The following is a 12,967-nucleotide window of genomic DNA, read 5'->3' as shown; positions in this document are numbered from 1 at the left end:
TCGCTTGCGCCGAAGAAACTTCTGAGCATTTTTTCACTCGTTATCATTGTAAGTCATTTTTTGGATTATTTCTTAATGTTTAACAGTAACCATCATTGTTTTTTGTAAGATTTTTCCTTTTATTTTTGGGTAGGTGGAAGGCTGATGTTTTCTATCGTGCCTGTATCCACCCCTAAAAGATTTTTCTAATTCCTGAAGAAGCTCTGATATTATCCCGTCACATACATTCTCCCATCCCTGCCTCCAGCAAGGTAATTCGGGTCTTGCGTGAGAAAGACCCATCACATATATCCCTGTGTCTTAAACCTTCGCCTTTTTCTGAGGTTTTCTTTATCAGTAGAGGCTATTTCTTTGTCTTTCTGCCCGTCCTTATTTTCATTATTATTCTAGTGTTGATATAGCTAGCACTCAAGCGTGTATCATTGGAATTATTTTAATTATTACTAGCAGTCTTAGATCTTTAATCGTTAAAAGTTTTAATTCACTCATTCTCTTTGTATTTATCCTAATCACTAATTTCTAATTCACTAATTCTCTTTATATTTATCCTTGTTCCTAATTTTACTAATTTCTAATTCACCAATTCTCTTTGTATTCATCCTAATTAGTCATTTTCCCCGTAGGGGGTTAGTGCTGTCAGTGCTCCTCGTGCGATGCACTGTGGGCATTACTTAAGGTTCTTTGCAGCGTGCCTTCGGCCCCCAGCTGCAACCCCTTTCATTCCTTTTACTGCACCTCTTTTCATATGCTCTTTCTTCCATCTTACTTTCCATCCTCTCCTAACAATTGATTCATAGTGAAACTGCTTTGAGGTTTTCCTCCTGTTACACCTTTCAAACCTTTTACTGTCAATTTCCATTTCAGGACTGAAAAACCTCATAGGTCCCAGTGCTTGGCCTTTGGCCTAAATTCTATATTCAATTCAACAATTACTAATTTTTAATTCACTAATTCTCTTTCTATTTATCCTTTTTACTCATTTCTAATTCACTCATTCTCTTTACATTTATCCGTATTACAGCGAATCTGAGAATCATAAATCGTTAAGATTTTTATACTTCATTAACTCGGTTCGTATTAATCTTTACAAGAAACCTCGTATTTTAAAATCTTGAACATTTTTTTTTTAATTCCTGAAATCTCGTTCTAATCTTTATTAGAGTACAGGAGCCAAGAGGTATTTTGGGGGTTGAAAGGGCCCCGAAATCACCCGCTTAACTTTGCTGGGGGATGCCTGTGGCCATCTTTTTAGCAAGGGTAGACATTCTCAAACCTGACAGTAATGTCATTATTCAGTGATTTGTGAGAAATTCTAGCTCCGTCAGATAGGGGAAACTAGAATTGTAATAATTTTTCAATGAAACAACATATAGACATGAATGAGCACTCAAAATGTAGCCTGGGACACATTCTACATTTTAAATCCAAACCTGACATGATATGACAAAGGTCAAGGTCACCAAAGGTCAATTATTTTGTTCTTAAATGTTTGCATCAATTAAGTTCTTTAATATCGTCAACATGCCTCTGAAATGTTTTATATATGTGACTTTCAGCCCAGACAATATGATTTTCTTAATATTTAATTATCTTCGAAATGAACTTCTGAAGGGTTTTCTCCACTCCACGTTGGAGTTCTGTTTTCTGTACAGTAGAGACAGACAGACAGACAGACAAATATAGAGGGAGACGCTATTTCATAAATTATTCAGGACTTGGAAAATCGGCTTATTGCAGAATGCCGTATAAAAACAAGTGAAAAATGCGCCGAAGTTTCTTCGGCGCAATTGAGTTTTCTGTACAGCGCCGCTACAGCATATAATCAAGGCCACCGATAATAGATCTACCTTTCGGTGGTCTCGGTATAATGCTGTATGAGCCGCGGCCCATGAAACTTTAACCACGCACCTGTGGTTGCCTATCCAATATCGTTGCCAGAAGCACGATTATGGCTAAGTTTAACCTTAAGTAAAATAAAAACTAATTATGATAGAATGCTGCAATTTGGTATGTTTGATGATTGGAGGGTGGATGATCAACATACCAGTTTGCAGCCCTCTAGCCTCAGTAGTTTTTTAGATCAGGGGGTAGACAGAAAAATGCAGATAGTATAAAGTGTGGACTGGCAGACAAAGCTGGCACAATAGTTTTCTTTTACAGAAAACTAAAAAATAATCTGAACAACAAAACAACGCTTTTCCATACAGCGTCTCCCGTTTAAAACAAACCCTTTTGATTCCTCAAATAAAAGACGCCACCTCAGTAACAGCCGTAGGATCGTAAACATCTCAAGAGCAAAGGAAGGAGAGAGAGAGCAAATACAAACTGTCTGGAACAGAACATCTGGAGAATACATTACCTCAGTCTATATCGGGAAGGGGAGGGAGGAGCGTCTGGTTGCCACAGAGACCTTAAAGCATCTGGCGTTGATTAGAATAATGCCTGGCCTAGGCACTGAAATACTGCGTCTTCTTCTTCTTCTTCTTCTTCTTCTTCTTCTTCTTCTTCTTCTTCCTCAACAAAAGGTTCTTCTCGTACAAACTTTGCCTCTACATACTAAGAAGTAATGATTGTTCACATCAAAGCGTTTTCCAAAGAAAAGCTTTATCAGAAGTTTTACACGTGAAATGAACTCATATTATTTCTTTATTTACTTTACTATTTATTGATTATGTATATATTTATGTACTTGTCTGTTTATTCACTTATTCTTTTATTAATCCATTCATTTATCTATATATTTATTTTCTTCGGTGAGTATTGGGAAATAAGGGCGTCCAGGTTCCTATACGGAGAGAAAACGATGTTTAGGAAACTATTAAAGTTTTGCTAAATATTTGAATTTTTATCATTAATTCTATTGTAATTAATTCATAATTATATACAACTACGACCTTTCATAACATTAAAGTTTCTTCTTCGTTGATCATCGAACAAACAATAGTTAACATCAGTTTTCTCCGGAAAAAAATAAGCCTATGCAAACACACCTTGTTTCTCTTTGGGCGGTTTTTAGACAATCCAGTTGTCTTTAATTCCAGCAAGGTTACATAAGGTGCCTAGAAGGTTGTTGAACGATATGATGGGTCTTATATAATACGATTGGCGGTGTCGAGAGATTTTCAGTCTAGTAGCGTAAGAAACTGTAAAATAAAAGTAATATCTTCACAGGGAAATGTTACTTTCCTGTAAGAAATGATGATGAAATTAATTTTTTTAAGGATGGGTGCTCATTATTATTATTATTATTATTATTATTATTATTATTATTATTATTATTATTATTATTATTTTTATTATTATTATTGCTAAAAAACTTTACTTTTACAAATAATGCGATGTACTGAAAAATTGCGGCTTTTTAATAGAAAACATTATTGATTAATTATTATTATTATTATTATTATTATTATTATTATTATTATTATTATTATTATTATTATTATCATCATCTGTCACAGCGACCCTCAACTTCACAGCTGACTCCAGCCACCTTTTTCGCCTCAACTAAGATTTGTCCTTTTGCAATCAATAAGAAAAAGTGCTCTTACGAAATTCCCAGTATCTTTCTTGTATAGCGACTCGTCCGAAGTAGATTACCCGATCCATTTCATAATGCCTCACGCTACCCTCCTTTGTCTAAGCATATATACCTGAGCCTCTAAAGATTTGAGAACTTTATCCATTACTAATGCCACGTCAGAACATTCGAAACTCCTAATCAAAAAGATTACAGAAGATGTAGAGGTTTTAAACTTTTCCTTGTACCGTGAAACGTTCTTGCGTGTTTAATAGCTCCATAATTCTAGCGTAGCATAATATTTGACTTCTTTTGCAAGATTTGTTTGGAACTAATCCAATAAAATCAGAATACCCTCAACTATTCCTTGTAACACATGTGTCTAATGGTCATTCACGAGAGAGAGAGAGAGAGAGAGAGAGAGAGAGAGAGAGAGAGAGAGAGAGAGAGTCTTTCAAAAACTTACCCCAGACGATCGTATTTGACCTCTAACATAAATCATATTCTTTTATTTTTCCTCTTTTTTGATGTTTTTTCTTTTTTCTGAACTCAAGGTAACTTCCATTGCAATCAATTTAAATTCAATCTGTCTAAAAGGGGTTTGCCATATCAAAACACAACCCGAGAGAAATATTGGTTTTGATACGACTAGGGTATAAGGTAGTTAAATAAATGGTTTTGTCGAATGAAATAAATCAGTTTCCAGGGAAATGTTTGTTTCTGTGAGGGAATGTCAAGTATTTTCATTTACTTTATTTCTCTGGGAAATCCCAGGATAGTTGCAATAATATGCTTAGCTTGAAAGAGAGAGAGAGAGAGAGAGAGAGAGAGAGAGAGAGAGAGAGAGAGAGAGAGAGAGAGAATCTTACCCCAGAATTTCTTAGAAGTATGAGACAAAATTGCTTTTTAAAAGAATTATGATTTTCCCTACTTCGAAAAATTTATCTCCCATGTAATACAGCTAACTCAGCCTCTCTCTCTCTCTCTCTCTCTCTCTCTCTCTCTCTCTCTCTCTCTCTCTCTCTCTCTCTCTTTGTCCGACGATTGGACTGCACTACTCAAATTTTACTTAAAATAATGACCTCATTCCACCTTACTGCATTATCGCTAATAAGAAAAACCCACAGGGCTCATTACCCGTCCTGACCTAAGGTTTATGCGGTTTAATTACTGTAACAAGAGATTAGCTCTCGCGTAAAGGTACTTGGTAATAAACATCAGGTACTGGGAGCGATTTTGTTCAGGCGAACGGCAGAAAATCATGTACAGTAGATCAACAATGTGCTTTGGGAGTCACTATAACAACTTCATTGTGTGGTTGGACCAAGTCGGTGTCATTGTAATCTTTATAATGTTCATTATTTGGATTTTCACTCAGCTAATTTGTAAGAATTATATTTGTTTTACTGCAGTTTTGGTAATTTTGGTTGATATATATATACTTTACATAATTTCCGTGGTAGAGCGAATTGGATATTAAACGACATTTGTAGCTTAATGCTTGTATATAAATCACGGCGATGTGATAAAATGCATTCGTATATATACACGTGTATATATGTGTGTGTGTGTTTTGCATATGCTTATATACATATATATATATATATATATATATATATATATATATATATATATATATATACATATATATATATAATGTATATATATATATATATATATATATATTAGATATATAGATATCTATGTACTGTATATACATATATATGTATATGTATCTATACACTGTATATAAATACACATATATACACATAAATATATATAAATACATATATATATATATATATATATATATATATATATATATATATATATATATATATATATATATAAATTATATATTACATAATTTTGTTTATATTGCACAATTCTGACAGACCTCTCGTCATGCTGTTCGATTTTCGTTGCAGGCCCCCTTATCCAACAGACAGTAACCAACAGCTTTTCGGTGTCTGGTCTGTGATTTATGATCCGAATCTAATTTTTTTTTCACGGCCGAGGCGGAAGGGAAGTAGATATTTTCTGCCCGTGTTTATTTTTTTATTCTTTTCACTTCTCTTATAGTCTTTAAAAGGCTTAAATAAATATTTTTTAGCCAGTCCAATTTCCTTTATTTTTTTTTACTTATAATAATTTTCATTAGTTTCGCAAAATTCTTATCTCATCTTTAATTCTGTCAAAGCTTACTTGTCGGTGAGTAAATAATAATAATAATAATAATAATAATAATAATAATAATAGGACACCCTGTTTCAGACATACCTTATTGAAGGATATCATGCTTCAGCAAAACTGATTTTATACCCAGTTTTCTTAGTTTGTTTAATATCTTTTCTGTACCGCACAGGCACGAAAAGAGATGGCTAATTTCAATTGCGCCAGTCACGGGATCATAAACTCTACGGGAATTGCACGCCACCTTTCATTGCTGATCGCTGTATTCTAAAGATAAAGAATACAATGATACCTGCGCTGATTTGCTTGACAGATTAGATGGGTTTCATAGGTCGATTCCAGAGCTGTAGGTCCCGTTGGAACCAATTGGTTCTTAGCCACGTAAAATAAGTGTAATCCTTCGGGCCAGCCCTAGGAGAGCTGTTAATCAGCTCAGTGGTCAATCTAAGCTATACTTACTTGGAAAGATAGGCAGGTCCAGTAAGGTAGCCTGCAATCGTTGAGAAAAATGGTAGATACTGCAGTTTTCCCTTACCTTACTACTGATTTTGCAGATACTGCAAATGGGACCCCTAAATAAAGCATTGAAGAATCATTCTGACACTGCAGTAACTTGTGTATTAGTGTTTCACGAGCCCAATAGGTGGCATGTCTCAATTTTGAAAATGTTGCAGATACTGCAGTTTTCCATATTAGGGCAGAATAGTCATGAGTTGGTTGTTAGTGGTACTTATATGCGGGCTGCCGATTGGAGGATGAAACCATCCTCGTATCTCAGTGAAAGACACTGAGAAGGAGAAAGATAGACAGAGATGACGAAGAGGAAAGAAGGAACTAAAAAGCTTCTGTAGGAGTCAGGTAGAGAATAAGGTTGAAGGGAAGATGTACATTGGAATTTAAAGCCATTCTCATCGATATTCAAGTCAATAACTAAAAGTCCTCCCTCTGCGCCGTTCATCTGTTCTGACATAATAAATTTCCAATAACTCTCTCTCTCTCTCTCTCTCTCTCTCTCTCTCTCTCTCTCTCTCTCTCTCTTCTTAGTGATGGCCCCATTGTGGGACCTTCGTGGCTTCCGGCCTTATCTCTGCAGCCACAGAGGAAGGATAAAATGTGAAGATTATTGTTCGTTCGAAGAAGCTAATGTATTGGAAAGAATCACGTATCACTTTTGGTGAAGCACCGACGAAGGTCTCGAAATAAAATGGGAGACTGGAGGTCCCTCTTCGACAGATATGAGCTGTTCTACAGATATTTTTTTGATAGAAGAAGATCCACTTTATTTTGCAGCTTTTTTTTGGACATTTCCACTTGCTCTCTTCTCAGTTGGTCGGTCGAGTCCAGAGCTGTACGCTAATTCTTTTGTACATCCAGAGCAGAACAGTACTTATGACCCATGCCCACCCCTTAACAGTAAATAACAAGTAAAAAATGCGCCGAAGTTTCTTCAGCGCAATCGAGTTTTCTATACAGCCGCTACAGCGTATAATCAAGGCCATCGAAAATAGATCTATCTTTCGGTGGTCTCGGTATAATGCCGCATGACCAGCGGCCCATGAAACTTTAACCACGGCCCTGTGGTGGCCTATCCTATATCGTTGCCAGAAGCACGATTATGGCTAACTTTAACCTTAAATAAAATAAAAAACTACTGAGGCTAGAGGGCTGCAATTCGGTATGTTTGATGATTGGAGGGTGGCTGAACAACATACCAATTTGCAGCCCTCTAACCTCAGTAGTTTTTGAGATCTGAGGGCTGACAGAAAAAAGTGCGGACGGACAGACAAAGCCAGCAAGATAGTTTTTTTTACAGAAAACTAAAAGCTAGGGACAGTGCTTGTATAAACCCAGCCTATTATAAAACTAACTAACCAACCTGCCAGGTGTTCAGTTATTTTGATGAAAATTAATATGATGCTGGTTGAAGAATAGTTAATGACAAAGTATATTTCTATTGCGTCTCATTCCGTTTCTATATCTGAAAAGTGTAAAAATCAAACCGTTTGATCAGTCAGCCTTTCCGAGTTTGGACTGGCATTATGTGTTTTGAATTATTACTGAAAGAAACGCCGTTATAGACCAGTAAACAACCATTTTAACTGATACACGCGTTAATGTTGGCTGGTTAAGGGAGAGAGAGAGAGAGAGAGAGAGAGAGAGAGAGAAGTCTTCGAATATGGGTTTAAGAGCACGAAAAATATATTCTTATACGCTGAAAACCACTCGAAAATACGGCACACTACCTTCAAATATCCCTTCTAAATAATAGTCTATTAAAAGAGAGAGAGAGGGGAAGTGTAGTTAGGAAATGAAGTTTAATGTAAACGCAACTCACTTTAAATGCCGTTGGTGGAGAAGATGGAGGAAATTAAGGTAAATAACCTGAGGTCACTTCTGGCAATTTTAATACAAACTTTTTCGAAGTACGTCGTAACATTTACCGTTGTGGAAAGGACAAGTGTCAGACGGGCTCTCTCGGGGGAGGAACATGAGAGGGGAAGAGGTTAAAGAAGATGAAGGTGAGAGAGAGAGAGAGAGAGAGAGAGAGAGAGAGAGAGAATGAGAGAATGGCTTATTTTCCTGTCAGCAAATGACTGCTTTAGTGTTCACGGGCGAGAGAGAGAGAGAGAGAGAGAGAGAGAGAGAGAGAGAGAGAGAGAGAGAGAGAGAGAGAGAGAGCATGGCTTATTTTCCTGTCAGCAAATGACTGCTTTTGTGTTCACGGGCGAGAGAGAGAGAGAGAGAGAGAGAGTGTGTGTTATTTTCCTGTTAGCAAATGACTGCTTTGTGTTCTCAACACAAGAGAGAGAGAGAGAGAGAGAGAGAGAAAAGAGAGAGAATGGCTTATTTTCCTGTCACCAAATGACTGCTTTTGTGTCCACGGGCAAAAGAGAGAGAGAGAGAGAGAGAGAGAGAGAGAGAGAGAGAGAGAGAGAGAGAGAGAGAGAGAGAGAGTCTCTTTTCTCCTCAGTAAGTGACTGCTTTCGGGTTCACGGACAATATTAAACTTAGGTAAGATGAGACAAGATACTATCCTGTCTTTTAACGTATTACCTTCTGACTTGAAGCAATGCAATTTTACACTTAAGAGGATCCCTTTGAAGTCTCTGCCACAGAGAGAGAGAGAGAGAGAGAGAGAGAGAGAGAGAGAGAGAGAGAGAGAGAGAGAGAGAGAACTCTTGTGTTGGCCTTTTAATAGGCAAAATTGGCCTTTGGAACAAATAGATCCATTAAATGCAGAAGGTACACTGTCAATATTTTTGTCTGCTGGGATATTTGAATTTGAATCTTCTAGTGCAGCATAATATGAATAAACTATTATTTCGGGTTAAGAAAAATTCTCTCTCTCTCTCTCTCTGATGGATTGTTTCTGGATGGACATATCTGATTTTATGGGCTTCCAATTCTTTCAAATCTTAAAATCACAGGTAAAATGTTTTCTGACATGGAATACAGTGTGTTTATATCTGCTGTAGTTGTACAAAAACAGATTCCATTACAGTAGAAGAACAAAACCGTTTAAAATTCAAACAAAAATATAAATTTTGAGAACATACAAGTCGCCTAAGAGTTATTGTTGACTGTCCAAGAAAGAATAAAAATTTTAAATCCGGAATGTTAGCAAAACAAAAACATTTCTCAAATAAAAAAAAGAAAAAGTTTGAGAAACGCACTGGGACTCTCCCCTTGAAGTCTCAAGCGTGAGAAAGTGATTTATGGTTTTGCTCCATATTTTTCGAGACACGATCTGCATCGTATATCACGTCAATGCACATTAATATCTGTCACTTCGGAAGGAATAATATTTCATAACTCAGGAAATCGTATTAAGCGAAATTTTGCATTTGATTTTCTCTAGAACGTGTAATTCTATAACTACATATACATGCGTTGTACGTGGATGGCTGTATGTTTTGATAAATGTGAATTTTAACGTGTGAATTATTTGTGTTGTCTTTTAGCCATTTTGTCCTTCATGTTTACTTAAGGATTTTTCATCCGGGGACGAAGAGGTGTTTTAATGTCAGAGGATTTTGTGCTTCAGATTTCGAAAGGGCACGTGAAATAAGGGTGAAAGAGGGGTTAAAGACAGGTGAATGAAGGGTGAAAGGAAGGTGAAATATGGTTGAAAGAAGAGTGAAAGATTGGTGAAAGGATGAATGAAAAAATGGGTAAAAATTAGGGTGAAAGATGGGTGAATGAAGTGTGAAACAAGGGTGAAAGAATGGTGAAAGATGGGTGAAAGAAGAGTGAAAGATTTGTGAAAGGATGGGTGAAAAGCTTAAAAATTAGGGTGAAAGATGGGTGAAAAGAAGGTTGAAAGAATGGTGACAGAAGGTGGATGGGTGGAAGAAGGGTGAAAGACGGGTGAAAAAAAATGGTAAATGATGGGTGGTAGAAGGGTGAAAAGATGGAAAAAAATGGTGAAAGGATGAGTGAAAAGTAGGGTGAAAGATGGGTAAAAGAAGGATGGAAAAAAGGATGAAAAGAACGGTGAAGGATGGATGAAAAAGGGTGAGAATATGGGTGAAAGAAGGGTGAAAGGATGGGTGAAGTTTAGTAATTATAACTGGTGTCTACAGTATTCAGTATTCGAGTCACTTTCCTTCATAAGAAAGAATAAGAACGATTTTCCTATTCATTATTAAGAGACTTTCTTCATGGATTTAGACTTTTTAGTTTTCTGAAAAGAAAACTATTGTGCCGACTTTGTCTGTCCGTCCGCACTTTTTTCTGTCCGCACTTTTTCTGTCCGCCCTCAGATCTTAAAAATACCGAGGCTAGAGGGCTGCAAATTGGTATGTTGATCATCCACAATTCCAATCATCAAACACACCAAATTGCAGCCCTCTAGCCTCAGTAGTTTTTATTTTATTTAAGATACTTCGGTGCATTTTTTACGTGTTATTGATCGTGATACAATTCTGTATGGAAGGAATAATTATTTTTGTTTTTCATTATTTTTTTATTCACATTTGAACGGTGTTAGTAACGAGAAGGAGATTTTTCTATTCACTTGTCTCTAAAAAACATATTCCATCAAAACTGCATCTACGAATTTAAAATGCTCAATTTATGAAGGCAGTTGATTATCAGATCGCACGATCATTCATTAAGAAATGTGATTTCTATCAGATTTAGAAAAATGGTGATATTTAAAACGACAACATTGCTGATTGCAAAGACTCTTTGAAGTTCCTCTCTCAACCGTAAATGAATCATTTCATCTTTAGTCTTTCAAACGTGATTAGGCTTGGCGAAAACTCTTCAGCCGGGAAAATATCAGTGATGAAAAGTAAATTATTCAGGAACTTTTGGGAAGACTTAGATCACCGCTTCATCTCTCTCTCTCTCTCTCTCTCTCTCTCTCTCTCTCTCTCTAAAACCCCAGTCTTAGTAATAAAACCCCTCTCCTGAGAAGTGTGAATCCTTCTCTCTCTCTCTCTCTCTCTCTCTCTCTCTCTCTCTCTCTCTCTCTCTCTCTCTACAAATAATAAAACCCCAGTCTTAGAAGCGTGGAATCCTTAACTCTCTCTCTCTCTCTCTCTCTCTCTCTCTCTCTCTCTCTCTCTCTCTCTCTCTCTCTCTCTCTCTCTCTCTCCAAATAATAATTCCCCAGTCTTTAAAGCGTGGAATCCTTATCTCTCTCTCTCTCTCTCTCTCTCTCTCTCTCTCTCTCTCTCTCTCTCTCTCTCTCTCTCTCTCTCTCTCTCTACAAGTAATAAAACCCCAGCCTGAGAAGCCTGGAATCCTTCTCTCTCTCTCTCTCTCTCTCTCTCTCTCTCTCTCTCTCTCTCTCTCTCTCTCTCTCTCTCTCTCCCACCCTCAGAATATGCAAATCGTTGTCATCAGAGCGCAAAATGAGGAGCTCTTTGTCATTTTCCATTTCAAGAAATGTCTTTTCCCAAAGTGATTTTTTCGTCAGTGATGCGACGAGAGTTCGTCCAGTTTGTCTTTTCGTATTTAGCAGAGACTGGAATTGTCTCCCCTTCGGTAGATAAAGAAAAGATAAACTTTACAATTTATTACAAGAATTATGAAGATCAGAAAATTCACATGGCTAGTGGAAGGAAGCCGCCAATCATTCATCGGCGATGATTACTACCAAACTCTTAACCGTAAAAAATGCGCCGAAGTTTCTTCAGCGCAATGGAGTTTTCTGTACAGCGTATAATCAAGGCCACCGATAATAGATCTATCTATTGGTGGTCTCGATATAATGCTGTATGAGCCGCGGCCCATGAAACCTTAACTACGGGCCGGTGGTGGCCTGTCCTGTATCGTTGCCAGAAGAACGATTATGGCTGACTTTAACGTTTAATAAACTAAAACCTATTGAGGCTAGGGGGCTGCAATTTGGTATGATTGACGATTGGAGGGTGGATGATCAACATACCAATTTGCAGCCCTCTAGCCCCAGTAGTTTTTATTTTATTTAAGGCGAACAGAAAAAGTGCGGACGGACAGACAAAGCCGACACAATAGTTTTCTATTACAGAAAACTAATAAAAACGGCTCTCCTGCCACCTTTAAGAAGAGGCTATATTTACAAATTGCCAGTCAAAGCATAATAAAAGACATTAAAGAAAAGAGCTAAACAGAATTATAAAAATTATTATAGAAAAAATATAAACCAGAACTCAATGGTATCAAGACACAACCAATCAGAATTCAGCGCACAAACGCACGCTGACTGTAACTCACCTGTCTGCTATTAATACCTGAGTACCTCCAAAGCTATACACAGAGGTAACGTCTTATCTCCTCTAGAATTGCAGGAGAATTATAATCCTGCACAGAGTCTTTTCTCTCTCTCTCTCTCTCTCTCTCTCTCTCTCTCTCTCTCTCTCTCTCTCTCTCTCTCTCTCTCAGTAATACTCCAGTTTTAGAAGCGTGGAATCCTTCTCTCTCTCTCTCTCTCTCTCTCTCTCTCTCTCTCTCTCTCTCTCGCTCTCCCCAAGTACAGTAATACCCCAGCCTTAGAAGCATGGAATCCTTTCTCTCTCTCTCTCTCTCTCTCTCTCTCTCTCTCTCTCTCTCTCTCTCTCTCTCTCTCTTTGTGAAGGTCATCACAAGACTTCGACCCGAAAGTTTCGAAGGCAATAAAAAGACCTTTGTTCGAGAATGCAGGCGCAACAGGGACGATTAAGGGAGTGTTTTAATGAGGAACAGGGAGTAGACAATTTGCACCAGACTTCAGGATCCCAGGAGGATCCTGAGGAAATGAAGGAAACTTTTATTGGTTGCCAGACA

The 12,967-nt window shown here is 37.2% G+C and overlaps 1 protein-coding gene across 1 annotated transcript in view; it reads left to right on the top strand.

Moving 5' to 3' along the window:
- Positions 1-8,201: 8,201 nt before the first annotated feature.
- The window catches only part of LOC136851085 (uncharacterized), a 46,796-nt gene continuing 42,030 nt past the window's right edge, over positions 8,202-12,967 (top strand). The window contains exon 1 of the mRNA XM_067125056.1: positions 8,202-8,232. Within this exon, the coding sequence (XP_066981157.1) occupies positions 8,202-8,232 (31 nt within the window). The remainder of the gene's footprint in view (positions 8,233-12,967) is intronic.

Source organism: Macrobrachium rosenbergii, chromosome 23 (genome assembly GCF_040412425.1).
Source record: "Macrobrachium rosenbergii isolate ZJJX-2024 chromosome 23, ASM4041242v1, whole genome shotgun sequence".
In the NCBI taxonomy this organism is placed as follows: Eukaryota; Metazoa; Arthropoda; class Malacostraca; order Decapoda; family Palaemonidae; genus Macrobrachium; species Macrobrachium rosenbergii.
The sequence above is the reverse complement of the archived record's forward strand: the minus strand, read 5'-3'. Positions and strand labels throughout refer to the sequence as shown.